General features: G+C 47.8%; 2 protein-coding genes across 8 annotated transcripts in view; one reads left to right on the top strand and one right to left on the bottom strand.

Annotated features, from left to right (window-relative positions):
• The window catches only part of SNAP47 (synaptosome associated protein 47), a 66184-nt gene extending 47086 nt beyond the window's left edge, over positions 1–19098 (bottom strand). For all 4 annotated transcript variants that reach the window (XM_025293938.3, XM_044948398.2, XR_006553580.2 and 1 more), the window contains exons 1-2: positions 18830–19098; positions 8473–9017 (exon numbers count right to left, since the gene is read on the bottom strand). In XM_025293938.3, coding sequence (XP_025149723.1) covers positions 8473–9017; positions 18830–18964 — 680 coding nt within the window. In that variant the 5' untranslated portion in view covers positions 18965–19098. The remainder of the gene's footprint in view (positions 1–8472; positions 9018–18829) is intronic.
• A 75-nt stretch (positions 19099–19173) lies between these two features.
• On the top strand, positions 19174–27611 carry JMJD4 (jumonji domain containing 4). Of its 4 annotated transcripts, none has more exons than XM_044948400.2 (6): positions 19174–19691; positions 19894–20086; positions 22113–22238; positions 22582–22813; positions 23354–23500; positions 23955–27611. In XM_044948400.2, the coding sequence occupies exons 1-6, from the start codon at positions 19427–19429 to the stop codon at positions 24255–24257; spliced, it is 1266 nt and encodes a 421-aa protein (XP_044804335.1). In that variant the 5' UTR covers positions 19174–19426; the 3' UTR covers positions 24258–27611. The 4 variants fall into 4 exon arrangements, with proteins under 4 accessions (XP_044804335.1, XP_044804334.1, XP_044804337.1 ...); XM_044948399.2 differs by having other exon boundaries at positions 19175–19691; positions 22546–22813; XM_044948402.2 differs by having other exon boundaries at positions 19177–19691; positions 19921–20086.
• The last annotated feature ends 218 nt before the right edge of the window (positions 27612–27829 follow it).

The raw sequence follows: 27829 nt of genomic DNA, 5'->3' as shown, positions 1-27829 counted from the left end.
GGACAGGGGAGCCTGGTGGGCTTCCGTCTATGGGGTGGCACAGAGTCGGACACGACTGAAGCGACTTAGCAGCAGCAGCAGCAGCAGCTCCAGCAATCAGAGAAGTAAAAGAAGTAAATGGAATCCAAATGGGAAAAGAAGAAGTTAAACTGCCACTGCAGATGACATGATACTATACATAGCAGATCCTAAAGATGCTACCAGAAAACTACCAGAGCTCATCAATGAATTTGGTAAAGCTGCAGATTACAAAATCAATACACTGAAATCTGTTGCATTTCTATACACTAACAATGAAAGATCCAGGAGAGGAATTCAAGAAGCAATTCCATTTACTATCACAACAAAACGAATAAAACACCTAAGGAGACAAAAGACCTATACTCCAAAAACCATAAGATGCTGATGAAAGATATCAAAGAGGACACAAAAAGATGGAAAGAAATACCATGTTCGTGGATTGGAAAAATTAACACTGTCAAAATGACTATATTACCCAAGGCAATCTACAGATTCGATGCAATCCCTATCAAATTATCAATAGCATTTTTCAAAGAACTAGAACAAAAAATCTCAAAATTTAATGGAGACATAAAAGACCCCGAATAACCAAAGCAATCCTGAAAAAGAGAAACAGAGCTGGAGGAATCAGGCTCCCTGACTTCAGACTATACTACAAAGCTACAGTCATCAAAACAATATGGTACTGGCCCCAAAATTGAAATATTTATCAATGGAACAAGATAGAACACCCCCAAATATGCCCAAACACCTACAGTCAATTAATCTATGACAAAGGAGGCAAGACTACGCAATGCTGGAAAGACAATCTCTTCAACAAACGGTACTGGGAAAGCTGCACAGCCACAAGTAAAAAAAATGAAATTAGATCATTCTTTAACTCCATACACAAAAATAAGCTCAAAATGGATTAAATACCTAAATGTGAGACCAGACACTATAAAACTCCTAGAGGAAAACAGGCAGAACACTCTCTGACATAAATCACAGGAACATCTTTTCCAATCTCTCTCTCAGAATAATGGAAATAAAAATAAACAAATGGGACCTAATTAAACTCAAAAGTTTTGCATGGGCAAAGGAAACAATAAACAAAATGAAAAGACAACCCACAGATTTGCAAATGATGTGACCAATGGGCGATTAGTCTCCAAAATTTACGAAGAACTTATGATGCTTAGAAGCATCAAAACAATAACACCCGACTCAAAAAATGGGCAGAAGACCTGAACAGACATCTCTCCAAAGAGGACATACAGATGGCCAAAAGGCAACGAAAAGAAGCTCAACATCACTAGTTACTGCTGCTGCTGCTAAGTCGCTTCAGTCGTGTCCGACTCTGTGCCACCCCACAGACGGCAGCCCACCAGGCTCCCCCGTCCCTGGGATTCTCCAGGCAAGAACACTGGAGTGGGTTGTCATTTCCTTTTCCAATGCATGAAAGTGAAAAGTGAAAGTGAAGTCGCTCAGTCGTGTCTGACTCTTAGCGACCTCATGGACTACAGCCTACCAGGCTCCTCTGTCCATGGGATTTTCCAGGCAAGAGTACTGGAGTGGGGTGCTGTTGCCTTCTCCAACATCCCCTATATGTGCAAAGATGCTGAAGCTGAAGCTCCAATACTTTGTTCACTCGATTCAAAGAACCGACTCATTGGAAAAGACCCTGATGCCGGGAAAGATTGAGGGTAAAAGGAGAAGGGGACGACAGAGGATGAGTTGGCTGGATGGCACCATTGTCTCAATGGACGTGACTTTGAGCAAACTCTGCGAGATGGTAAAGGACAGGGAAGCCTGGTGTCCTGCAGGTCATGGGGCTGCAAAGAGTGGGATACAACTTAGTGACTAAACAACAACAAAAAAGAAATGATACAAAGTTCAACTTACAAAACAGAAAGAGACTCACTGACTTAGAAAACAAACTTATGGTTGCCGGGGGAAGGGACAGTTAGGGAGTTTGGGAAGGTCATGTACACATTGCTATATTCAAAATGGATAACCAACAGAGACCTACTGTGTAACACATGGAACTCTACTCAATGTTATATGTCAGCCTGGATGGGAGGGGTTTAGGGGACAATGGATGCATGTGTATGTACAGCTGAGCCCCTCCGCTGTTCACTTGAAGCTACCACAACATTGTTAAACGGGCTATACCCCGATAGGGCTTCCCAGGCGGCACTAGTGGTGAAGAACCTGCCTGCCAATGCAGGAGATGCAAGACACACTGGTTCGATCCCTGGGTTGGGAAGATCCCCTGGAGAAAAAAATGGCAACCCACTCTAGTATCCATGCCTGGAGAATCCCATGGACAGAGGAGCCTGGCAGGCTAGTCAATGGCATCACAAAGAGCTGGACATGACTGAGCAACTTAGCACACACATACCCCAGTACAAAATAAAAAGTTTAAAATTTGAATAAAAAGCAGAACAACAGGACGAGGAAAAAGAAAAATGAGAACAATATTAGAACATCAGTTCAGAGTTCAAGAAGTCAGATGACAAAAAGGGGGAGTTCCAAAAGAAATACATTTTAAAAAATGAGGTGAAAAAAATTTCAAAGAAATAATACAGGAAATAATAGGCTTACTGAGGGTCTATCACAATCAGCTTGAAAGGACCCATGCCGAGAAGAATCAGGAACCACAAGACCACCATCTAGGAACACCAGTCAGCTGCTCTCTGGGTAAATCACCACAGAGCTACACGGTATGGTGTCTGCATGTACCCTTCCTGTTCAGGTATTTATATTTTAATTCTATATTTTTCCTACAGTATTATTTTGCATGTTAAAAAATCATATAAATGGTATCCTGCTGTACACATCTCTTTGCAACTTGCTTTGTTTTTCAAACAGTGCTCTGGGATTTACTCAAGTTGATATCTAATATGTAAGTTAATACGAAAAATTAGTCTATTTTGTGACTAAAACATAGCTTATATACCCAATCCCCTTGAGAGACCATTGATTGTAATTGCTCGCTACTGTCCAGAGTCTTTTATTAAAGTTCATGTCCACACATGCTGTGCACGAGAGCCAACATTTCCCAGGTTACACATGGGAAAGGGAAAGGTCACAGCAGGGGGTCTGTGCACCTCTGGCTTCGCCAGGTATTGACAATTGCTCTCCTAAGTGGCTGAGCCAATTCACATTCTTGACAGGAACTTCAGAGTTATTATCACCCCACATTTGAACTAACAGCTGGGGTTACCCACTAATATACTTGTTGGTTTAATTTACCTTTCCTTATTACTAGGGATGATGAACTCCCTTTTTACTGGTCTTTTGGGATTTCTCAATTGCGAGACACTGTGGCAGAGACTACTCATGATCCCTATTATCCATTCTCCTGTTTTTCCTTTGATGGTGAAATATCTGAGTAACCTCTCACAACCACCCAGCTTCTTTGTTCGTAAGTGTAGCTACAAGATTAAGCCCTGCCAGTAGGATATGAGCAGAACTGATAAGGGCGATTTTGGGGTCATCTCCTTAAAGACACGGCTGTATACCCTGGGCTCCCTCTCTGTTCGCCCTCCCCACTGGCTGGCAATGATCGATGCCACCAACTTCTGATGTGGTAATGGTGCCATGTGATAAGATAGGAGGATGTTCCAGTCAACATGCAGCCCCAAGTGACGGCGTAGAGCAGAGCTTTATATCTGCCTGGGATCCCTACCTTCCTTTGGACCATTATATTAAACTTCTAGCTTTTACCAACAATACTTTTGGATCTCTGTTACAGTGGCTTGTTAGTCTAAACTCCAATCAACGACTTTTCCTAACGTTCCTGTTGAATGGTCTTCTTCTCATTCAGCCTGTAACTAACTGGATGTTAATCTTTTGTTGGGATACGGGCAGGTATCACAAGTACTCTCTTCCAGCCTCAGGGTCATCCTTTCCCTTTGTCTTTTGTCAAAAGAAGATTTACAAACCACCCAACTGTTCTCCAAAAGTATTATGCCAATTGTCATTTTGATTATATTCTTTGCAGCCAAAAATGCAGAAGCTCCATACAATCAATAAAAACAAGACCTGGAGCTGACTGTGGCTCAGATCATGAGCTCCTTAAGGCAAAATTCAGGCTTAAATGAAGAAAGTAGGGGATACCGCTAGGTCATTCCAGGATGACCTAAATCAAATCCTTTATGATTACACTGTTGAGGTGACAAATAGATTCAAGGGATCAGATCTTGTACGAGTATCTGAAAATTATGATTTGGAACACTGTACAGGAGGCGGTGACCAAAACCATCCCCAAGAAAAACAAATGTAAGAAGGCAAAGTGGTAGTCTGAAGAGGCTTTATAAATAGCTGAGGAAAGAAGAGAAACAAGAAAGGGAAAGACATACCCAATGAATGCAGAGTTCCAGAAAATAGCAAGGAGAGCTAAGAAGCCCTTCTTAAATGAGAAATGCAAAGAAATAGAGGAAAACAATAGAACTGGAAAGACAAGAGATCGCTTCAAGAAAAGGGGCGATATCAAGGGAACATTTCACGCAAGAATGGGCACGATAAAGGACAGAAACAGCAGAGAGTGTGAAGAAATGGCAACAATACACAGAAGAACTACGCAAGAAAGTTCTTAATGACCCAGATAATCACGATGGTGTGGTCACTCACCGAGAGCTGGACACCCTGGAGTGTGAAGTCAAGTGGGTCTTAGGAAGCATTACTATGAACAAAACTAGTAGAGCTGATGGAATTTCAGCTGAGTTATTTAAAATCCTAAAAGATGATGCTGTTAAAGTGCTGCATTCAGTATGTCAGCAAATTTAGAAAGCTCAGCAGTGGCCACAGGACTGGAAAAGGTCAGTTTTCTTTCCAATCCCAAAGAAGGGCAATGCCAAAGAATCTTCAAACTACTCTACAACTGCACTCATTTCACATGATAGCAAGGTTATGCTCAAAATCCTTCAAGTCAGGCTCCAGCAGTACATGAACTGAGAACTTCCAGATGTACAAGCTGGGTTTTGAAGAGGCAGAGGAACCAGAGATCAAATTGCCAGCATTTGCTGGATCATGGAGAAAGCAAGGGAGTTCCAGAAGAGCATCTACTTCTGCTTCATTGACTACACTAAATCCTTTGACTGTGTGGATCACAACAAACTGCGGAAAATTTTCAAAGAGATGGGAATACCAGACCACTTTACCTGTCTCCTGAGAAACCTTTATGCAGGTCAAGAGGCAACACAGACACAGACAATGGACTGGTTCAAAACTGGAAGTGGAGTAGGGCAAGGCTGTACTGTGTCACTCTGTTTATTTAACTTATATGCAGAGTACATCATGGGAAATGCCAGGCTGCATAGATCACAAGCTGGAATCAAGATTGCTGGGAGAAATATCAACAACCTCAGATGCAGAGATGATACCACTCTAATGGCAGAAAGCAAAGAGGATCTAAAGAGCCTCTTGAGGACGGTGAAAGAGGAGAGGGAAAAGCTGGCTTGAAATTCAACATTCAAAAAACTAAGATTATCACATCCTGTCCCATTACTTCATGGCAAACAGAAGAGGAAAAAGTGGAAGCAGTGTCAGATTTTACTTTCTTGGGCTCCAGAATCACTGTGGACGGTGACTGCAGCAGTGAAGTTAAAAGGTGCCTGCCCCTTAGAAGGAAAGCTATGACAAGCCTAGACAGCATATTAAAAAGCAGAGACATCACTTTGCCAACAAAGGTCCACATAGTCAAGCTATGATTGTTCCAGCAGTCACGTACAGATGTGAGAACTGGACCATAAAGAAGGTTGCCCGTGTGTGTGCTAAGTCGCTTCAGTTGTGCCCGACTGTTTGCAACCCTATGGACTATAGCCTGTCAGGCTCCTCTGTCCACGGGCTTCTCCAGGCAGAAATACTGGAGTGGGCTGCCATGTCCTCCTGCAGTGAATCTTCCCAACTCAGGGACTGAACACGTTTCTTACGTCTCCCACACTGGCAGGTTGGTTCCTTACCACCAGTGCCACCTGGGAAGCCCAAAGAAGGCTAAGTGAGAAAGTGTTAAGTCACTCAGTCGTGTCTGATTCTTTGCAATCCCATGGACTGTAGCCTGCCAGGATCCTCTGTCCATGGAATTCTCCAGGCATGAATATTGAAGTGGGTAGCCATTCCCTTCTCTAGGGGAGCTTCCCAACCCAGGGATCAAACCTGGGTTTCCCACATTGCAGGCATATTCTTTACCTTCTGAGCCACCAGGGAAGTGCTGAAGAATTGATGCTTTTGAGCTGTGGTGTTAGAGAAGATTCTTCAGAGTCCCTTGGACTGCAAGGAGATCAAACCAGTCCATCCTAAAGGAAATCAACCCTAAATATTCATTGGAAGGACTGCTGCTGAAGTTGAAGCTCCAACACTTTGGCCACCTGATGCAAAGAGCCGAGTCATTGGAAAAGACTCTGATGTTGGGAAAGATTGAAGGCAATAGGAGAATGGGGCAGCAGAGGATAAGATAGATAGCATCACCAACTCAATGGACACGAATCTAAGCAATCTCTGGGAGAGAGTGGAGGACAGAGGAGCCTGGCCTGCTACACAGTCCGTGGGGTCGCAAAGAGTCAGACACTACTTAGCAACAGAAGAACAACAAAATTCTTACTTTTAGTTGTTACTAATCTGATCATTAAAACCTAGATTTCCATTATTTTAGTGTACATTTCTTTGATTTCCAGTGTGGATGAACATTCCTCTAAATCTCGGATCTCAATGTTCTGTTCTATGTTGAAGCTATTTACCAGGCGTCTCTATTTCCCACAGGACTGTTGTGCTACTCCACGAGGGCTGCCTGCTCTAACAAACAACTCCCAGAATCCTTAGGGCCTAGCCCCAGTAAAGGACTATCGCCTGTTCACACTGCGGTCCAACTGAGGGCTCAGATCAGGGTTCTGCTCTGGGAGGCCACTTGGGGCCCTAAACCCTATCTAACTAATGTTCCTCTCCTAGCGCCTTCCACTCCTGGAGGACTCCAGCAGATAAAGGGGAAGACAGTCTTAGAGACTGGGTAGGAGAGCTTTTAGAGTCTAGGCCTGCAAGTGACCAACACCACTTCTGTTACAACTCAGTCGTATAACTCCTGAACTGCAAGAAGAGCGGGAAAATGTCTAGCCTTGTTCCCACAAGGAAAGCCCACGGAGGTCTGATGATGTTACATCTCATTCACCATAAGCACCTCCTCTTAAGAATAAGAAGCAGGGCCCAGTTCCCGCAGCTCTAGCACAAAGCCCTTTACCACATAGGGCTTAGAAATAGCAACAGGTGGTGACTCCAGAAGCAAGGGTCTCACAAACAGCAGTCATGCACCCCTGGTCTGAGAGACGGAGACCCACACTCAGAGTCCATCATAAGACTGTCACCTCATCCTGAGCTCTCAAGCAACCATTCCAGACATCAGGGAGGGAGAGGTTACTCCTACTAGACTCAAAAATCCCTGACATATTTTATAGGTCATATAGTTAGCGCAGCACTTCTCAAAGTGTGGTCTTTGAGACCCTCCAAAGGAGTCTGGGAGGTCAAAATTACTTCATACAATACCACAATGCTCTGTAGCTTTTTACTCTCATTCTCTCACAAGTGTAGAGTGGCGTTTCCAGAGACTTGTAATATCACATGTGACTTGTGATACCACAGCAGACTGATTGCAGAAGCAAGCATGAGAATTCAGCTGTTTTATACTAAGCTTTACCTTAAAGAGAGGTGCAGAAAATCTTAAACAGTGACACTCCTCTCACTACACATTTTGCTTTATAAAAGTTATTTTTCATTAAAAAAAAAAAATGTCATTTATGTTACTAGAAGCCTGGCATGCTGCAGTCCATGGGGTCGCAAAGAGTCGGACATGACTGAGCAACTGAACTGAGGACTTGGATTTATCATTGTACTTTTTAAGTGAATAATTATTTAATGCCTTAGTTTTTTAAAAAAATATGGTACATATTGGTATATACAACCCACATAAACAAAAGCTCTTTGGGTACTCAATTTTTAAGGAGGATGAGATGGTCCCCAAGACTGAAGGTTTGAGAGTGGTTTGGTGCAGTGGCTAAGATGGCAGTTTCTGAAGCCAAAATGCTTTAGCTCAAACCCTGCTGCTATACAGGTATGAAAAAGAAATAAAGATAAACTATGCTAACAAACTTAGTGTGTGTGACCTTGAACAAATTATTTGGCCTCTCAGCCTCAGTTTCCCCATGGACAAAAGGAGGAACAACATGCTCTTCCTGGCTTGTCTGGTGACTGAATGAGGTAATCCCCATAAACACTTAAAACTGTACTTGGCACATACTGCACGCTCAGTGAATGCTGGCCCTCATTTATTTGTATGTCCATAGCAGTCAGCTCAGCACAACTGCCCAGGAGTACAGCTTGTGTTTTCAGACGTTGAATGTGAAATAAATAGAAGATGATGGAAAAGATATCATACCACAGCCATTCCAAGGCCAGGCTAGGATTCTAGTGTTTGCTTACCTGTCAGCCACATCCAGGTCAGATTCCATCTTGTCCAGGCCTCTGGAGATACCGTCGAGTTGCTCGCCCTGATGGTGGAGGACTCTGGCTGTGTCTTCCAGACGCTTCTGGGTACAGGCCATCAGACAAGTCAGCTCCTTCCCCTTGGTCATGGAGGAGGAGGCCGCCTCAGCGGCAGCTCCTGACTCACACAACAGCAGCTCTCTCCAGAAATGCTCGATGACGCTGAAAACAGCATTTCGGCTAGGCTGCAAGGAACTGAACCAGTGCTTGCTGTGGTCCCTCTCCAGGATGGTAATGGAACTGAAGATAAAATGAGAAGCTTCTTTCTTGATCTCAATTATACTAGAGAGGGGAAAGCTGACAAGAGTCTCTCTAGTTTTATCAGTCATAAACTTTAGTGAGAGAGAAGTTAATGACAGTCTTCCAGGGACCCATCGCTTTTCAAGCTCTAAATAATAGGAGCATGGCCAGGTTTGGACACAGGTGTCTCCGCTCATCTGGTTCCTGGGTCGGTTTGCACCACGGCCAACGTCGCTCTGCCTCTGAAGGAAAGGGCACACGTTAGTGGGCGGACGAGCCTGCAACAGGACCTGGACACCTGGACCAGGGACAGCAGGACATGGACGCTGAGGGGTGATCCGGGTTCCGAGCCCACGGGAGACTCCAGCACAGGGCCAGGCCCACACCTGCACGGGCTCTCACACCACCTGTGCCAGGCAGGATGAAGACTGCGCCCGACGCGGAAGAGAAGCGAGGGCTGGGGCCGGGCCTGTACTGGTCCCAGAGCACCACGGTCCCCAGGAGCCCTGCACCACAGCACCCTCGGTGCTCATCCGTGGCCAGATGCGACCGACGGAGAAAACCACTGGGAACGACTGCCCACGGATTCTTCACAGGAGCACCACTCTGGCTGCGAGGGCTCCCACCACTGTACGTCCTACAAGTTTCTAAACCAACACTCTTCTTTGGACAATTTTATAAGTTTACTTAGTTTCCTATATAAAATAATCCTACAGACTTTTTCATTTGTGTAATCCCAACCAACTTTATAGAGTTCCATATCATTATATGTACATATTTATATATAGTTTTATATTGTTAGAGGTAACAAAGGTTTACTATTCATACCTACAGGTTGCATTTACTGATGCATTTTTTTCTTTTTTTGGACACGCTGCACAGCTTGTGGGATCTTAGTTCTCCAACCAAGGACTGAACCCAAGCCCTCAGTAGTGAGAGTGCAGAGTCCCACCCACTGGACCAGCAGGGAATTCCTTATCAAAGCATTTAAAAGTCATGAATGACAGATCTGAAACAGCCCTTGTAGAACACTCAGTCAGACCCTCTCATCATACAGATAAAGAATATAAGGCCAAGAAAGAATGAAGACTTTGTACAGGGTCAAACCACAAGTTTTAAGTCCCCCAGCATACTATGCTGGGCTGCAAGTAGAAAAGAAACAACAACATCCTTGGCTCACAGAACTTAAGAGTCCACTGGAATTCTAGAAACTTCCTCACTGAGTTATACTCTAAAGACTCAAGACTCTTCAAAGTGATTACTGTACTACATGCCACATCGAACAACACAAGGCTAGACACCACAAAAGGCAGTAGCTGCACCTGAGGAGCCTGCGCTGAATTGAGAGTCCCGGTTATAAAGAAATAAAGTCACTTGAGATTTGGAAGAGCATCATCAACTATGAAGTGAGTTAATGCAAGAAAACAAAAACCCAAAGCTCACAGGTTACAGGCATAAAAAGAGATGTAAAGAAGTCTTAATTGGACTACAGTGGCATCTAAGTGGTCTCCCGCCTTTGGTACTCCAAAACACCGCCTGCTGCTGCTGAAACCTTCTTTCCAGAGTGAGAGAGGCCTTACCCACCCCGACCCCTCCTCCCCTCTTTCTACCTTGCGGGGCAGTACAGAACTTATGCACACTTAGAGAACATGTTAAATGGCAGGATGACCACTTGTTATTTGACTGCAGGCTCTCAAAGGGCAATGATCATATTTTATTCATAACCCTGACTCAGGAAACACTTTGAGACTGAACGAGTGCAGCAGATACTCATGGCTCATGGTGTCTGTCCAGCTGTGACCCTCAGCACAGCAGTGGTTGGTGCTCAGGCTGGCCTCACCCTGCTGCTTAATGCTCTCCATACAAGGTGCGGACACTACAGAGAGGGAATTCTTCACGGTGTTTCTCCACATATTATATCAAAAACTGATATGAAATTTTATGTCATGAAAACTGCCCAGAATATCTTCCTTGTAGCTGTGGGTCGTGTCTTCGTCCTGGCTGAGAGACCCGTTTCCTGACCAGGATAAGAAGTGAGTGTCCCCTCTGAGGCAAGTGCTAGACAGGTCTGCTAGCAGTCCCCCCGTAAGTTATGCCACAAACCCATGGAATGTGCAGCATCCACGTGGGCCTTAGAAGTTAGGGGCAAAGGGGCAGATGTACACAAGAATCCTGCTACACACAACAGGCCCTTTCTCTCTGACCAAGGGCCTCCTGTCTTCTTCCACATCTGCAAAACTAAGGCAGGCTCACTCTCAAACCTATAATAAAGTCTCAGACTCTTCATGATTCCCAGCAGTGATGCGCACCACAAGATTATTCTATTTTGGAGTATGGGTTCTTCATACCAGAATCTCGATTAAAACTAAGTATTTAGGAAGTAAACTCCACAAATCAACTCTATCAACTCATAATACCCTAAGATGTTTCTATTTGACTTAAGGGAATCAAGACTTTCCCCAAACTTTAATTCACTTTAAAAATAAGTACATGAAAAGCTCACAAACAGGAGTCAGAATGGTAGTTATAGCCGGGGAGAAGGGGGCCCTGAGGAGGACCCTGTGGTACTGGTAATGTTCTGCTTCTTGCCCTGGGTGTATTCATTTTGTGATAATTCAAGATTTGTGCTTTTTCTGTGCTTATGATTGGCTAATTTTTCTGCATTAACACGTCAATGAAGGATTTACTAAATATTTACTAATAAAATAAAATTTTATTAAAAATTAATAATAAATGTATGTACACATGAGAGATGTACCAAAACTAAATATCAGCTGGGTGTCACAATTTCAAAAACATCTAAAATCACTGCCTTGGGTAGCAGTGCATCTGGAAGCCTACAACACAAACCTCTCCTGCAGATAGTGGCCGGTGTTCCCACTCATCTGTGTGTGACCCCTTCTGTGTGTGACTCAGCCCTCCTGCATCCACCTCCTGATCTGTAAATGGAGGTCACTGTATGTATCTCATACTGCAGTGGTGAGGCTTAGCTGAACCGATCTGTGAAAGGTGCTTAGACGAGTACTTGGCACCTAATATATGTTGTAAGTGTAATTATGAATACTACAAAGTATCTACAGAGCTAACCCAGCTCATCTATTAGGTGTGAAGAGTCTACAGTTTTCTCTTGATCGCACTTCTTTAACGACCGCTAAAGCATCACTATACTCAGAATCTGTCATTTGGTCTCATTAGTTTTCACCATCTGATCAGAGTTGGCTACAGACAGCCCCTGAACAGAAAAAGAAACATGCCAGTGAAACAGAGGAGAAGAAAAGAAAGAAGGATGAGTGTAGACACGCAAAATTAAGGTGTCAAAACAACCTGATTCCATTACGAGAGGAATAAATTTAACTATGTCAATCAAACTGAAGCACTTTCCAAATATATTCTAGAACTTCTCTCAATCACAACAGCAAGGGCTGGCCCAAACTTCCCAGATACGTGTATGTGCCAGTCAAGCCCCGTTACAACTACAAAGCAGTCCAGTTTCCTAGCTCTGCTAATTACTAACACCTGCCATTAGGACAAGCCTAGAAGAAAGCTGCCACACTAAGGATGAGAATTTTCTCATCACTACAAAATAAGACGTGGCACTTGGAAGTAATAAATATAAAGGTATCAGGGCTGGAGGGACCACAGAGATCATCTCCAATTCACTTCATTCAACAAATGAATGAGCACAGCCCTATCACGGCAAAAGCTCTCAAAGTCCACCGATAGGACTTTCCTGGAGATCCAGTAATCAAGAATCCGCCTGCCAATGCAGGGGACACAGGTTCGATCCCTGGTCTGGGAAGACCCCACACGCCACGAGCAACTAAGCCCAGACACCACAACCACTGTGTGCCTGGAGCTCGTGCTCTGTGGCAGGAGAGGCCACTGCAGGGAGAAGCCTGTGCCCTGCCACGAAGGGTAGCCCCACCCCCCATCACAACTAGAGAAAGCCCACACACGGCAAGGGAGACTCAGTTTAGCCAAAAATAAGTAAATAATTTTTTTTTTAATTGAAAGTCCGCTGATGGCTTGGCTAATACTTTCAGGAGTATTAGCATCTTCAAGTGTTTTCTCTGAGTGTCAATTCTGAGAAAGCAATAGCCTTAGGATCTACATATTTAAGGAGACATGAACCCAAGTATCCATCTTCTCAGCCAACATGATGATCAATGCCAGACCAACACTAAAAACACACTGAACAAACAACCTCATACTCCCAGCTCGGCAGGGCTCTGTAAACGATCCAGGAAATCCATGCTCTGATGTCACTGGAAAGCTAACGAAGATCCCCTCAGCTGTTTGAAACTCCTGACCTTCTGTACCAAAGACTGGTGTCATCTTCTTTGCGGGCTTTATCTGTGAGCTCCCTCCCAGGTCCTCCCGGCACATGCTAGGATTGTGGAGAAGCAGAAAGCAAGGGGCAGAGCAGTTGGGAGGGGGCCTTTGCTCTTAAACAGCAGTTCCCACTGGACAAAGGAACTGCAAAGCCAAAGGGTCTTCATCAGACCTTTCTCCCTAGAAAGAACACTCACCCAAGTACTCTGAAACAGACATAAAACAGACTACAGAGCATCGCTTGACTGGGACGCAAGGGAGGTGCAGACCTTCAGCCTGTTATGACGGACACATCTGCCGTCCTTCCTGAGTTGTAAGGACCCTGGCAAGCCACCTGCACAGCCCGCTAGCACCGTCTTGCCGTGAGGCCACTGCGCAGTCATTCAGATGTGAACAAGAGAAAAGATTTTTACTCTGAGAATTAGGGGACGACTAACCCCAACAATTTAACCATGTTTTTCAGTGTTTCCACATCCAAGACAAGGTGCCTCTGGCCTCAGTCACCAGTGTGCTCACAGCTCTGGTCAGGCTCCAGCTCTGAAACTGGCAGGACCTGGTCCTTCTGACTGGAAACAGCCTCCCGCCACCTGGCCGCCCTGAGCCCGCCATCAGCCCCAAGAGAGCTGATGCGGGGCCGGAGCTTGTTTACTGCTCCTCCCCGCACGTAAGAGACTGACGCAGCATGAAAACTGAGTTCACATTAACAAACCACCTGACCTGAGCTGTCATTCCCGAGCATGTACTCTGGGAGGTACTCCTTGAACACTGAGATTCTGCACAAATCCCCCAAAGAATTGCTGAGTCTGGCATTGCAGCATCCAAGGAACCATGCTGTGGTTCCAGTGCCAGCTCCATCACAAACTTAATGACTGTGGAAAAGTTATTTCACCTTCTGGGTCTCTGTTAACCATTAAAATCACTAAAAGGCCCAAGGACAACAGCAGCTCTAAACTATTCTAAAACTCAAAAAGAGAGAAGAGAGGAAAGAAAATTCAAGAGAAGAGCAAAAACACTCCTCTTTCCTGTAGTATACAGAAGAAATACAAGAAAAGTACTTAGGTTTGACAAATACCAAGGAAAAAGCAAAAGGAGAAACCTGTGGCCACAACTTTTCCTACAACCGATTTCCATGGCAGCCTTCCAATCAGACCAAAATAAATGACGATTAAGTGGAAGAGCCAAAGGAACAACATTCCCGTGTGCATTAGCATGACCCCACAGACACCCTCCCTTTCCCTCTGCTAGGACTCGGATACCACACCTGTCCCTGGGTGTCCGCCTTTCCTCTCTCCACGCACAGTTTATGGGAAGCAGTGTCCCCACTCCCTCAAACACCAGGTTCTAGTCCTCTTGATCCCAACCCCCTCCCTCTCCAGCAGCAATAACTTCCCTGTCCCTTCACCACTAGGAGAGGCCATGCTTCCCCCCCACCCCAGGGACGGGGAAGCCTGGTGGGCTGCTGTCTACGGGGTCGCACAGAGTCGGACACAACCAAAGTGATTTAGCAGCAGCAGCAGCAGCAGAAGGGCCAAGTAATAAATATTTTAGGCTTTGTGAGCACATGGTCTCTGTTAAACTATTCTGCTGTTGCAGACTATAAGTAGCCAGACAATCCCCACAGTCCACTCACTGTTCCTCCAAGAGACTCCAAATGCGGCCCTGTGCTTGGCCACCAGCCAGGAATGTTCCCCTCCAGACAGGCTCCTGTCCCCACTGCTCACGGACACTTCTCAGCCCAGGCCTCCAGGTGGCCAAATCTAATGCACACATCTGTTCTAAGCTCTAACACATCCGCCCACCTCCTGGGAGACATCATGTCTTGGATCCTTGGATACCATGCTCCCCTGGTCTCCCACCCCCTGGAGCCTGTTTGCAGTCTGCTCTGCCGGTTCTTCCTCTTCTACCTGACTGCTAAATGCTGGAATCACCAGGTCACAACCTTGGTCCTCTTAATCAATACTCTGTTCTTAAGTGAGTCAACACAGATTCATGGCATTAAATATACCTTCCAGCTGTTGCCTGGCAAACTTTCCTGTCCAGCCCAGACTCTCCTGAGACTTGAGTACTGCCTGGGCATTTCCACCTGACCATCTAATAGACATTTCCAACTTAGCAAGCCCCTCCATCTGCTCCCGCATTTCAGTGAAGGCAGTGCCCAGTGAGTTCTCATAGATTCCCTCTGCCTTACCCTCTCAATCCATCAGCAAGTCCTGTATCTCACACCTGCCCTCTGCACTCCCCACCCCACAGCCACAACACTAGGCAATGTTGTCACTACTCTCCTGGACAACTTCCCAACTGACCTCCTTGTTTCATTCTGCCCCCACCACTCATTCTCTATCCAGCAGCCAATGTGACAACCATAAAACAAAATGAGAAAATATCACTCTTCTACTGAAACCCTTCCCCGTGTACCTTGAGCAAGTCCCCAGCTAAGTCAGGTAGGCTTTAGTAACTACAGCCACACCACCTAGCCCAGTAGAGACAGCCTCTCTCTCTCTGCTCTGTTCCTCAGGGCTCCCCACCTGCTGCTCTTTGGACTCTGAATGGCCAACTCCACCTCACGCTCCAGGTCTCTGTTCCAGTGGCATCCTTGCCTCTTCACCAACCACAGCACTCACGTTAACTCCAAAGAGCCTGTGAATGTGTGTACATGTTGACCAACTGGGTCCAAACACTGGAGAAGGCAAACACCACAAGGAGAGCGCCCTGGGGACAATACTGGTGCAAAACAGGAACCCGGTGAATATGGGCTGAGTGAACTGCAAATCATATGAGGGGAAAACACCAGCTGTGTCCACTGGGGACAGTCGCCTTCTTTCTGTATGCTAAATTCGGTTCCCATTCTATGCTAAGTTCCTGGAGGCCTTACTTGGTCCTCGCCTGCTATAACCTGGAACCCACATCTCCAGTGAAAACACAACACACCTGCTGACCTATGGATAGAGTTGAATTAGGGAGGGGAGGTCAAGGCAAGGCACCTCAAGAGTGTCTGAGAGTAACCCACACAGCGATGCTCTCGGGGAAGAAATGAGTGGTCACAGGGACTGAACTTACAACACCCTGCAGTTAGTATAATGGATCTCTTTTAGCACTTCCATCAGACCTGTGTCCTGGAGTAGACTCAGTATCAAGTAAACACCCTATTTTTAGTTAATTTCCAATGTAACAGACCAAGCAGCATTTTACACACCTTCCAATAACTCCTGACCATAAGAAGGATTAGAGTCAGAACAGTGGGAGCAGTGTCTCCAGGCAGCAGCAGTCAGTCTTTTCCATTACCTTCACCTCCCGCTCCTCAGAGGCTCCCACTTTCAACCTGGGAGGTTTGGGGTGTTTCATGGCAATAACACAGCCTATTCACATGGCATGCACCATCTTCTTAACTTCTCAGAGCCGAGAACTAGGATTTTATGTTATTCCCACTGCATTTCCTAAAACGCTAACTTTTAAACTCCCCTCCTGCTATTTTTCCTCTGGCCTTCTGTGGGGTGTGTCACTGTGGGGATGTGATAAGGCATGCCATGCTCCCAGATCTGATTCAGGTCTGGGTGGAGCTCAGGAATGTGCATTCCCCACCAGTGCCCAGGTGATACCAGGGCTGTTGTCTAGGGGCCTTGGAGGAACACAGACCTGTGTTCCAGTCCCAGTCCTGTTCTCAATAGCTATGTCAGAAACTCATGCATACAATGGTGGTAATAGGGTCAACACTAGAGAGCCATCATACAAACTAGAGAAAATACAGGACAAAATGCCTGGCCCAGGGCAAATGCTCGAGAAAGGAGACATTCTCTCCTACAATGAGCTACTCGTTCAGTTGCCCCAACAATCCTAGGAAGCATGGGGACCTGCTGGCCTAAAGCGTCCCCTTACTTATAAAACTTAGTCGCAACCACAGAGCTTCAGAAGCTGGAATTCTGGAATTCTTCCCAGGCAATGTGTATCTGAATTCCATATTTCCCTTATGAGGCAAACTTTAAACCATATTTCCCAAATCTTTAGACAATTATGAACATTCTGCTGCCCATACTTTTCCTATTTGCCTTCCATGCTCTGCATTTACCACAACTAAAATCAAATAACTAAGGAACATCCAGTCAATATGTGGCCAAAAAAACTGACAACTGTTAATCTTTTCTAAAAAGTTAAAAGCAGCAAAAGCTTACATATGTAAATCCACTTACATATAAAATAGAAAGACAGACTATGTGTATGTGTGTGTGTGTGTGTGTACAGAGAGGGACATAGAGAAAAAAAAAAAACGAATGAATGAGTACATGACTGGAAGGATAACTCTATATCAAGAAATGAAAAAATGCTCATCTCTGGATGGAATTAAGGGTGACTCTTTTCCACCATTTTAACTTCCCAAGGCATTCTAACTTTCTGCCCCGCACTGGCCCAATGAAGAATTCCACTGCTTGACCATGTGAGGAACAATAAGACACACTGGGAAAAGTGCACAGTGCACAATCACACAACCCCTCACACTACTCTGCTCGCCACAAACTCTCCACCACCTGTCCCTCTTACCCATGTTCTCAGCTTCCACTTTAGACCCCTCCTCTACCTGGACTTCAGACTCTCCCTAACTCACTTTCTTCCTAGTCCTCCCCTCTGCCTTACCCCACTTCTGGTCCTTGCTGTTCTTCTGCATAAGCTTTAAACCCCTTGGAAAGAGTCTCCACCCCCAAACCCCTCTCCAAAGCTCAGAGCCCCAATATCCCCAGAGTCTCCCTTATGCCACCTATAAGGATAAACAAGGTTACATCTTCACTGTTCAATAAAGGGGAAGAAGCTGCCCCTTCTCTACCCTTTGAGTGTTTCTTTTGGTCAGGAATGAAACAAACTCAGTGTTCAGATTTTACAGGGCACAGTCACCACCTGCTGACTCAGAGCTGTAAATAAACAGGGACCTCCAGAACCCAGGCAGGAGTCTCTTGTCAGGCATAGACTACACAGGTGCATCTATTTTTCCCTCAAGGCGATGACAGAGGTCTTCACAATTGTTTCTCTGCTTTTTGTGTGTGAAATATGTGAAGTTCTGCCCAACTCTACTCTCTTGCAGATGCCTTAAATGCATGTAATCTGCTCACACAGTAATGAAACTGTTTTCTTCTCTCCATACTGATACAGGTAGATTTGAGTTGGAGGGACATGTATTTCTCCAACATGCTGAGACTCTGACGTGTCATCCCCACTCAAGTCCACCTTTTTTGTCCCTCATTTCAGGTCTGCTGGTGTGCACAGCCTCGTATCTCCATACTTGAACCCCCACACCTTCACTTCAGACCCTCGCTATTCCCCCAGCATCTCCTCCAGGTTCCCACCACCCCCTCCAGGTCCCATCATCCTATCTTGGTCTATACATCCCCTCCACGTTCCCAGCATCGCCCTAGGCCCTCAGCACTCCCCTAACCCCTAGCATCCCCACCAGGTCCCACCCTCACCGGCAAATTACAGCATTCCTTCCAAGTCCCCATCATCTCCCTAGGCCTCTCCATCCCCTCCAGGTCCCCAGCATCCCTTAAAGACCCCCAGCATCCCTCAGATCCTACCTCTGGCCCTTGTACCTCTTTGTTAGCCCTGCCCACATCCCATCAACCTTCCGCAGTCCTTGAAGGTTGAGGAAGGAAAGAAGAGTCCTTGCCTCCCTGATAGCGTCAGGGGGCATTATGCCGGAAGGGCACAAACCCAGCTGCAGACTGGAGACACCGCTTACCTGAGTCGCTGGGAAGACGAGAAAACAGCGAGACTCAGGGCCGGCACCGTTCGACAACCTCTGAAGCCCTGGGGTACCCGAAGCTGGGTCGAAGCCGCTGCAGGCCGTTCCAGTACCGGGTGCGGGCCGCAGCATGAAGCGAGCATGCGCGCAGGGCCTGGTTCGCCGTGTTTCAGACTCCGGCAGGAACTCCGAGTGCAGACTCTTGGTTCCGCTTGACTGCTCTGGGACTACCGCGGGCTTTGCTGTCTGTACCTCGCCAGTTTCTCTCTGGCTGTGGGCTGTGAGCCACGGACGCCCAGAGCGTTTACTCCGGAAGCAGTTTTAGCAAACACTTCCTTTTTCTTCTCCCAGTTTAAAGAGCAGAGACGTGGGAATGCGCGAGTGGGATTCCGGGCTTCCGCCCTTCGCGGGTCCGCGGCGCGGAGGCTTCACCACTGTTTCCATCCTCCGCACCAGCCCCTCTGTCTCCGCTGCTCCTTCGACATTCCCCGAGCCCCGCCCCGTTCCCAGCAGCCCTCCAGACTCCCCGTCCCCCCGTGGCAGACTCCCAGCCCAGATTTCCCTGCACCCCACGGACGCAGAACCTGGCCGGGGATGGACAGGGAGACGCGCGTATTCGCCGAGAGCCACTTCAGAGGCCTCGAGGGGCGTCTCCCCAGCAGGGTTTGTCCGAAATTGGACCGCGTGGACTTCATCGAGAAGCCGGACTCCTTTTCCTACGCCGACTTTTTCAAGGGCTACCTGCTCCCCAACTTGCCCTGTGTTTTTTCCAGCGCCTTCACCGAGGACTGGGGCAGCAGGAGGCTCTGGGTGACACCCAGCGGAAAGCCCAACTTCGATTATCTGCTTCAGAACTATGGTAAGGACTGGGCAGGAACACCCTGGAGTGCAAGCACAGGCCTTGACTCTGACCTGAGTCAGACTGTGAGGGCGGAGATGCGGAGAGCCAGAGAGGGCTTGAGGGAGGCAGGGCATGAGAATTCACTGGAGACAGTGTAGCAGTGAATTGGAGGGCGGACAGGGTCAGGGAGGATGGACAGGCTGGAGGACTCTCAGAAAAGTCTTGTGCCTTGACCCTTTGCTTTCAGGAGACGTGGTTGTACCTGTTGCAAACTGTGGGGTCCAGGAATACAACTCCAACCCCAAAGAACACATGCCCCTCAGAGACTACATCAGCTACTGGAAAGAGTACATTCAGGCAAACTACTCCTCTTCACGGGGCTGTTTATATCTCAAAGACTGGCATCTGTGCAGGTAAAGGGGCCTGGAATACTGGCCACAGCACTGCTTCTCAGTTCTGAGTGAGCCCTGGCTGCACGCAGAGGAACTGGGCTTTAACCCATTTAGGAATTTAACGTGATCTCTTCAGTGGTTGAAAGTGTCATTCTCTCCAGTCATGGCCATCTCACTATGCCATCACAGGCTTGGCTGCTGTGAAGAATGTGGGCCTGGCAGAGGTGCATATGGCTGTGGTTACCCACCTCTTCGTTGTCAGTTTTGCCCAGAACCTTCCTTGTCAGCTTCACCGCCATCTAACTGGCAGCACCCAGCCTTTGCCTGTCTTCTCAGGCGCCCTGGGACCAGCCTCCCGTGTCCAAACCTACTTCCCTAAGTCAGGCCTCTTATCATTCACCTTGGTTGCTGCCAACCTCCAGACTGCCCTGCCTCAGGTACTGGACTCCACTGCTAGGCCCACTAAAGTCCAAATGAGCTTTCCAGCAGGACTGTGTCCTTCCCGTTTAAAAATCTCCATCACTGACAAGCAATGGCAACTGTTTAATGTGGCCTTCCAAGGTCTGTCCCCACCCACTGCATACTTCTTCCACCTGGAGAGCTCGAAGGATGTTGTCCTGAGAAACATCTCGCTCATGTGGGCAATCCCACCCCTTCTGTGGCGTTCCCATTCTCTGAGGTGGTCCTCGGGTTTTGTAGCCATTTCTCCTGCTAGGGTTATGCTTTTCACAAGCAGAGAAGGGGTCCTACCCAGATCCCCACTCTCTGGCACAGGTCCTTGGCACAGAGTAGGTGCTCATTTAATAAATGAGTGAACAATCGAGTTCTTGTTTCACTGACGCAGGAATTAAGACTCCAAAAAAAAAAAAAAGAAATGAATTCAGGCCCTTGTGATTCCCAAGAGCAATCCAAGAGTACATGAAAGGCATCAGCAGCATCCTGCTCACAGCTTGCCTTGGTACTAGCTGCCACACAGTTTCTTACCTGGCAGATAGATGCTAAGATGCAACCAAACTCTGGCCTTGGCCTCAGGGATTCATATTCCAGCAGCCCAGATGGACTCATAGACTCAGACGCTCATGTCCTGTGAATTTGTGCTTCAGATAAGCAATGAGTGGTTTTTACATACTTATCCTAGAAGCTTGTTCACTGTTTATTTGAAATTCAGTTTTGACAGAGTGTCTTGCGTTTTCCTGGGCAACCCAAAAATAAAAAGAGCAGAGGAAGACCTGCATCAGGTAGGCAGGGGTAGCCACAGGGGAGATAATACCTGAGCAGGGTTTTGAAGGGTAAGCAGGTGTCTGTTAGTGTACAGAGGCATGGCAGCGGAGGAATCTGCGTGGTGTTGGGGAAACTACCAGCCGTTTGGCACCCCTAAGGCTGTACCCTAGCATGGCCTCTGACCGACAGTGTTGTATGACCGTGTAGATAGATGCGCACTCTCCCTTGGGCTGGTTTGGAATGTTCCTCTATTTGGGATCCCATCGGTTGGGCTGTGGGGGTGAACCAGGAGAGTGAGGGATTGAGAAACAAGGCAGAAAGGAGCTTGGTGTACCCGGGCTGTCCTCATGGCTGGGCTTATGGCTTTGAATCTGCTTGATGGTCAGGGTCACTGGTGTGGGTAAAAAAGTGGAAGCTCCCAAACTCGGGAAGCCATCATGATGCAAATGACGCATTTATAACGCCAGCTCAGCCAGAGGCTGAGATCCTGGAATGGGTGTGGAAGGGGCCCTAAACATCTAGGTCACTGCCTGTAAAAGTTATCTAGGTTCTGTCATAGCACCCCCAAAGCCATTTTATCTGCTTACATCTCTGGTTCAGTCATTTGGGCAGGGATCAGCTAGGGTCACTTGGGGCTGTAGTCACCTGGTGGCTGGGCTATGGCTGGATGGTCTGAGGTGGCCCCACTCCTGGTGCTGACCAGAAGGCAGGTCGGGGTCATTCACATAATTTCAAAACTCTCATGATATTTCATGTATTCAGGATGTGGGTGCTGGGAGGTTGGCTTGTAGCCACTTATGCTGCAGCTTCATGCCACTTTCTAAAGGGACTTCTTGGCAGAAGGCGTGTTCACCCTGCCCATATACTTCTCATCTGACTGGCTCAACGAGTACTGGGACGCCCTAGACGTGGATGACTACCGCTTCGTTTACATGGGGCCCACCGGCACTTGGTAACTGCCTCGCCTGTCTGCTCCCATCCGCCGTCCTACACCCCTGTCCCGGTCACTCTCCTGAACCTTCCTGTTGGTCTGTTGGCTCTTGCCAAAAGCCTCTCAGAGATCCCTGTTAGCCAAATGGAAAGAGCTCCTACACCTCCTTTGTGATGTTCTGGGGTTGGGGAGGTTTGGCCCTCCCACCTGGCTCACAGGCCAGGTGTGAGAACTGGGGACCACTGAGGCCTCTGAGCCTGGCCAGTCTATTCTGAAGAAGCATAGCCCACACCCGAGCCACATGGCACCAACAGGAGCTCTTGCACAGGTCGCCGTTCCATGCTGACGTTTTCCGCTCCTTCAGCTGGTCCGTCAACATCTGCGGGAGGAAAAAGTGGTTCTTCTTCCCACCAGGGCAAGAAGAAGCCCTGCGGGATTGCCATGGTGGCCTGCCCTACGACGTGACCTCCCCCACCCTCCTGGATAGCCGCATACACCCCATGCGAGATCGCTGTGGCCCACCACTGGAGGTCACACAGGAGGCAGGCGAGATGGTGTTTGTGCCCAGTGGGTGGCACCACCAAGTCCACAACCTGGTAGGATGGCACTCCACACCCCACGACCTATGGCCCGGGCAGGTCAGGGAAACAGACCACGGTACTACACTGGGCTGAGTCTTAACCCACTCAGCTGGGCACTTTGGCCTGCCCAGCAGCTCTCCTTGCCTTCAGCACCTTCCTGAATGCAATCCTGCAGAGTGGGCAGGGAGAGCCTGGGTATGGGAGCGGGCAGGCCATGGGCAAGACTGGTGCTGCATGTAGCCATGTTGGTTCCTGCACGCAGCACTGCTGACGGCCCCCAGCCTCTTTGCCTCCCTTACATGTTACTTTCTTGGGTGACAGTGGGCAAGGGATCCACACACATGGGGTTGTCCCAGCCTTTGGGGAGCCCCACTATGGGTTAATAATTGTGGATTAGGATGATCCCAGCCCCAGCTCCCTCTTCTCTGCTGGCTCCCACTGGGAGATAGGAGTGGCTCTTCCCAGCTGAGGAAGTCTGAGCGGATCTCAGGACAGGGGGAGGGGGCAGTGCCCCCTGTGGGATCATGAGGACAGCCTGTGCCCTGCCCCTCCCAGGAGGACACCATCTCCATCAACCACAACTGGGTCAACGGCTGTAACCTGGCCAATATGTGGCACTTCCTGCAGCAGGAGCTCAGTGCTGTGCAGCAAGAGGTCATTGAGTGGAGGGACACCATGCCTGACTGGCATCACCACTGCCAGGTGGGACAACTGGTCTGAGCAGTAGGGGGGCACAGGGTAAGTGAGGCTTGCCACAGCTATGTAGGAGTAGGAGGTGGGTAGGGGCCTACCTGGGCCAGGGCCACAGTCGGGGCAAGAATATGCTCACTAGGCCAAGGCCTCAGTCGGGGAAAGGTGTGGGAAAAACCCCGGGACAGCCTGCAATCTAAAGGGAGGTGTGGTCTCTGAGGTCGGAGCTGCAGTCTTAGGGGCCCAGTGGCAAGTAGGCCTACCTATGCGAGCGAGGGTCTGGGGCTTCCAGGCTGCAGGACTCAGACCCCTTTGATCACTGGCTGACCCCCAGGTGTGTCTCTACATCCTCAAGGACTGGACTTGTGTCAGGGTCCTTTGTAGCTTAGACTCAGTATAGGGTCAACAGAGCTTGCCCAGAGCTATGAGTGAGCAGCAGCTCACTGGCTGTTTCTTTCTGACCCAGGTCATCATGAAGTCCTGCTCTGGGATTAATTTCGAAGAATTTTATCACTTCCTGAAGATCATTGCTGAAAGGAGGCTTGTCCTCCTTGCGAAGGGGATGAGCCCTGGCCAGGTAGAGGGTGGCGAGGACAGTGGGTTGGGCCCCCAGCAGTCCGCATTTGACATTGGCCGCATAGCTGAGGTGCTGGAGTCCGTGGTGGTCCACCCTGACTTCCAGAGGGTGGATACTAGCACATTCTCACCACGGCCAGAGGTACTACTGCGGCAGCTGCAAGAGGCTGTAGCTGCCACCACATCCCTTTAGTGCGTGCTCTGAGGACTGGGTGAAGCACGTCTTTGGGGGATGCTGGAGGCACCAGTGTGGAGAGCAGTCATCCTGCTCCAGGATCCCTTCTGGAAATAAAGCTCTGCCCTCCTGTGTGGCCTGGGACCTGTCACCTCCCCGTTGAACTGTCACTTCAGTGTCCCAGGCACAGATCCTGCTCTTAGGGGTCTGGTATGTCCTGGCTCTCTTTTGGCATCCCTGGGGCCCTGACGCCTATCCAGAAGGTCCAGGCCCCTTGTCCTTGTGAGGCTCAGCCAGGACTGGGAACTGGATCTTGTGGGTGCATGGGGAAGTGTTGGTCATTTGGACCCAGGGCAAGGAGGTTAGGAATGTGCTGGGGACTCAGGAGTGGGGGTGGCATAGGGCCAGGTTTTTTTCCCCCTTCTTCCCCCCGCCAGCCTTCCCTCAGCAAAGGCCAGCACCCATGCTGACAACCTCCCATCCTCAGCAGTGCAGGGCCCTCTGCAGTAGCACCACAGCCCTGCATGAGTCCACACATCTCCCACTAGAAGGCCCTCAGTGTAGGGTAGAGACTGAGGCCCAAGGCAGACCCAAGATCCAAGGCCTATGTCTCCATCCCACATTGGAATCACTTTAAATAGAGCGTTCCTTCCCTCTTCTGGCCTATGACCCTCTTCTCCCCAGCAGGATCCTGAGATGCCTGTTAGTCAGAGCTCCAGGCCTCATGTGCTGTCCTTCATGCAGGTCTCCCAGATGTCATAGGTACATCAGGTGCTCTTTGGGCCCTGGCAATAGGGCAAGGCAAAGTCTGTCTCCCTCCTGCTTGCTACAGCAATACGTTTCCCCTGCAGAGACTGAGCCCACCCTTGCAGCTGCACGCCCAGTGAGGGAGAATGCCTTGTCTGAGGTCTCCCTGCGGGCCAGGTAGGACTCAAAGGCCAGCTGGAGCCTGGGTCTCTTCGACACCTTATACATCATCCCACTTCAATTCATTGCACACCCACTATTGGCCATCTAAAGTAACTTTGCAAACTGATTCAACAACCATTCTTTGTGCACTCATTCTGCCCTGTCCAGAATTTATCATTGCACTCTTTTCACACTTGTCTGTACCATCCAGTTTCCACTTGTTGCACACCTATATTATATGCAGTAGTCACAGTTTCAGGATTCTCCAGAGAAATGGAACCAATAGAATATATGTAGAAAAAGAGGTGTTAAGGGCTGGTGAGTGTGAAATTTGCATGATAGGCTGCAGACCCAGGGAAGAGCTGACATTGCAGTCTTGAGTCTAGAGGCTGGAAATTCAGGCAGGGCTTCTGTGATCCAATCTAGAGGCAGAATTGCCTTTTTGGGAAACCTAGGTCCTTTGCTGTTAAGATCTTAAGCTGATTTAATGAGGTCTGCCCACATTTTGGAGGATCATCTGCTTAAAATCTCTTGAGTTGAATGTTAATCACATTTTAAAAATGCCTTCACAGCAACATCCAGACACGCATTTAGCCAAATAACAGCACCATGACCTAACCACACTGGCACATAAAGTGGACCATTGCAATCACTCGTCACATATTCACTGGTCACTCTGCTTCATCCAGTGCCCCGTTCTTACATGCCCACTCAGACTCAACAATATCTCCTTGCACACTCACTGTGTAATTAAAAAGCTGGTGACTGTCATTTCCAGGTCACTTTGCACATCTGTTTGCCATCTGGAGTCACTGCATACTCTCCATGTGCAGTTCACCAACCAGTCTTTGCGTGTGCATCCCACTTTCACTCCAGCACACTCCTGTAGCATTAACAATCGCTCCTCCCATGCTCACCATCAAATTTTCTATTCTCACACACTACTGTGTGCTAGTCTATAAAGTTATTGCACACACACTGTGCAAGACTGCACACACACTGGGGCCAGGTTATCAACTGCCCCCCATGCCCCTCACTCTTCCAGCTTCCCCTCCTACACAGCCATGTGTGCCATTTAACAGTGCTTGCACACTCACTGCAAAACAACTACTCTGCACATTTCTGTGAATTTATCAGTCTTTCCTTGCACATTAGTTCTGCACCATCCACATTCATCAATAGTCAACTCCGTTATGGTCGTTATGTATAGTTCAGCCATCAGACGTAGGGTGAGCTCTATCTTCCTCATCCTATGTCTTCCTGCACTCCAGCTTGCATTCAACAGTCACTTGCGCGAATCCTTTAGGGCCTGGCAGAGGTGAGCCCTACTGTGTCTGAGTGACAGAACCATCAGAAAGGAAAAGGTAACTCAGAATTGCCCCACAATTCATCTGTTTCTTGCCTTTAAAGGCTATATATTCAGGGGAGGGTATTGAAAATACGTGACAGTATAGTCTGAAGGCTGTGTAGGATCCCAGGGGCTCCCTCACTGTGCCTGACATTAACCCTTTAGTTTCCAATCCTAGGAGAAGCCTCAGGAGGGCACTCTGGTGAGGGCAGGGCAATGTGTGTTCCCATCCAGGTTGGAAGCAGTCTCATGTTTAATTGGTAGAGCTGTGTCTGTGCTGTCCATGGATTGTTGGTCCTGGTGGTATACCTTCTCCCTGCCTATCAGGCTGCATCTTGGAGCCCTTCCTACAGGAAAGCTTGACATCTCCATGACATAACCAAGCCCCAGGCAGAGAATAGTGGCCATTGGTGTGCCTGATATGGGACTGGGGACCATCTAGGACATTTCTGCATTAAAAGTTTGCAGGGCACTGCAGGGATGCTGGGAATCCTTGTACACAGGCAGCAGGAGTGCTGGTAGAATGACATCACAAATCTTTCCCTGGAAAAGAAATAAGCAGGGAAAGGAATCCTGAGGTCAGAGGAGTATTCCAATTTATGTGAAGTACTGACCTTGGCAAAGTGGGGTGATGGAAAATCTTGCCTGCCCTCAGTTTGTTTCCTAATAACCTTCCTCTGCCTTTTTCTTTTCCATGGTGTATGTTTTCTCTTTTTCACAAGTTTCTCCACTTAGGGCTTACAGAATTGCAGAGTTTGACCAACAGTTTCCCAATTGGTGGTCAAAAGATATCTCAAAAACAGAAGCAGAAAGTTCTCCCTCCATAATGTAGAAATCAGCCATTGTCCTGGGGTAGGAAGTGATCCTGGCAAGAGTTAACTTTTAAGGATGCCCACATTTCAGTGGTTGTTGCTATGCCTGTGAAAATACCTTCCGCTTCCAAATTCCCCAAGTTCTGAGGGGGCTTTCTCAGCTCCTTGTCCAGTTTAATGATACTGAAATAAACATCTCTGTGAAAGATGGATGTGGACATGTCCTTCAGAGAAGAATAACTGATGCTTCTTTCTTCCACATACAATAAACTGATGGCCTTGCAAGACTTACTGAATGAGGAATGAGAGTGTCTGTCTCTTTTTAAACACAAAAAATGAAACAATCACAACTCCTAGGCTATAGTAGAAAATGGGAGTTTAGTACAATATTCAAGTGCAGCTTTGGCTATTTACAACAATAGTTGTAAAAAAAAAAAAAAAAAAAAACTTTTTTCTTCACCTTTTATACAAAAAAAAAAGCAGTTATTCTCTCACCTCTGAAATCTTCCCACTGCCCCTTT

The sequence above is a fragment of the Bubalus bubalis genome, chromosome 9, assembly GCF_019923935.1.
Source record: "Bubalus bubalis isolate 160015118507 breed Murrah chromosome 9, NDDB_SH_1, whole genome shotgun sequence".
NCBI lineage: Eukaryota > Metazoa > Chordata > Mammalia > Artiodactyla > Bovidae > Bubalus > Bubalus bubalis.
This window is presented reverse-complemented; position numbering and strand designations above follow the sequence as displayed.

Coding starts and splice junctions, on each gene's coding strand:
- JMJD4 (XM_044948399.2), top strand. CDS start 19,427: ATGGACAGGGAGACGCGCGTATTCGCCGAGAGCCACTTCAGAGGCCTC. Junction 22,814..23,353: donor ACCACCAAGTCCACAACCTG/GTAGGATGGCAC, acceptor TGCCCCTCCCAG/GAGGACACCATCTCCATCAA. Junction 23,501..23,954: donor ACTGGCATCACCACTGCCAG/GTGGGACAACTG, acceptor TTTCTGACCCAG/GTCATCATGAAGTCCTGCTC.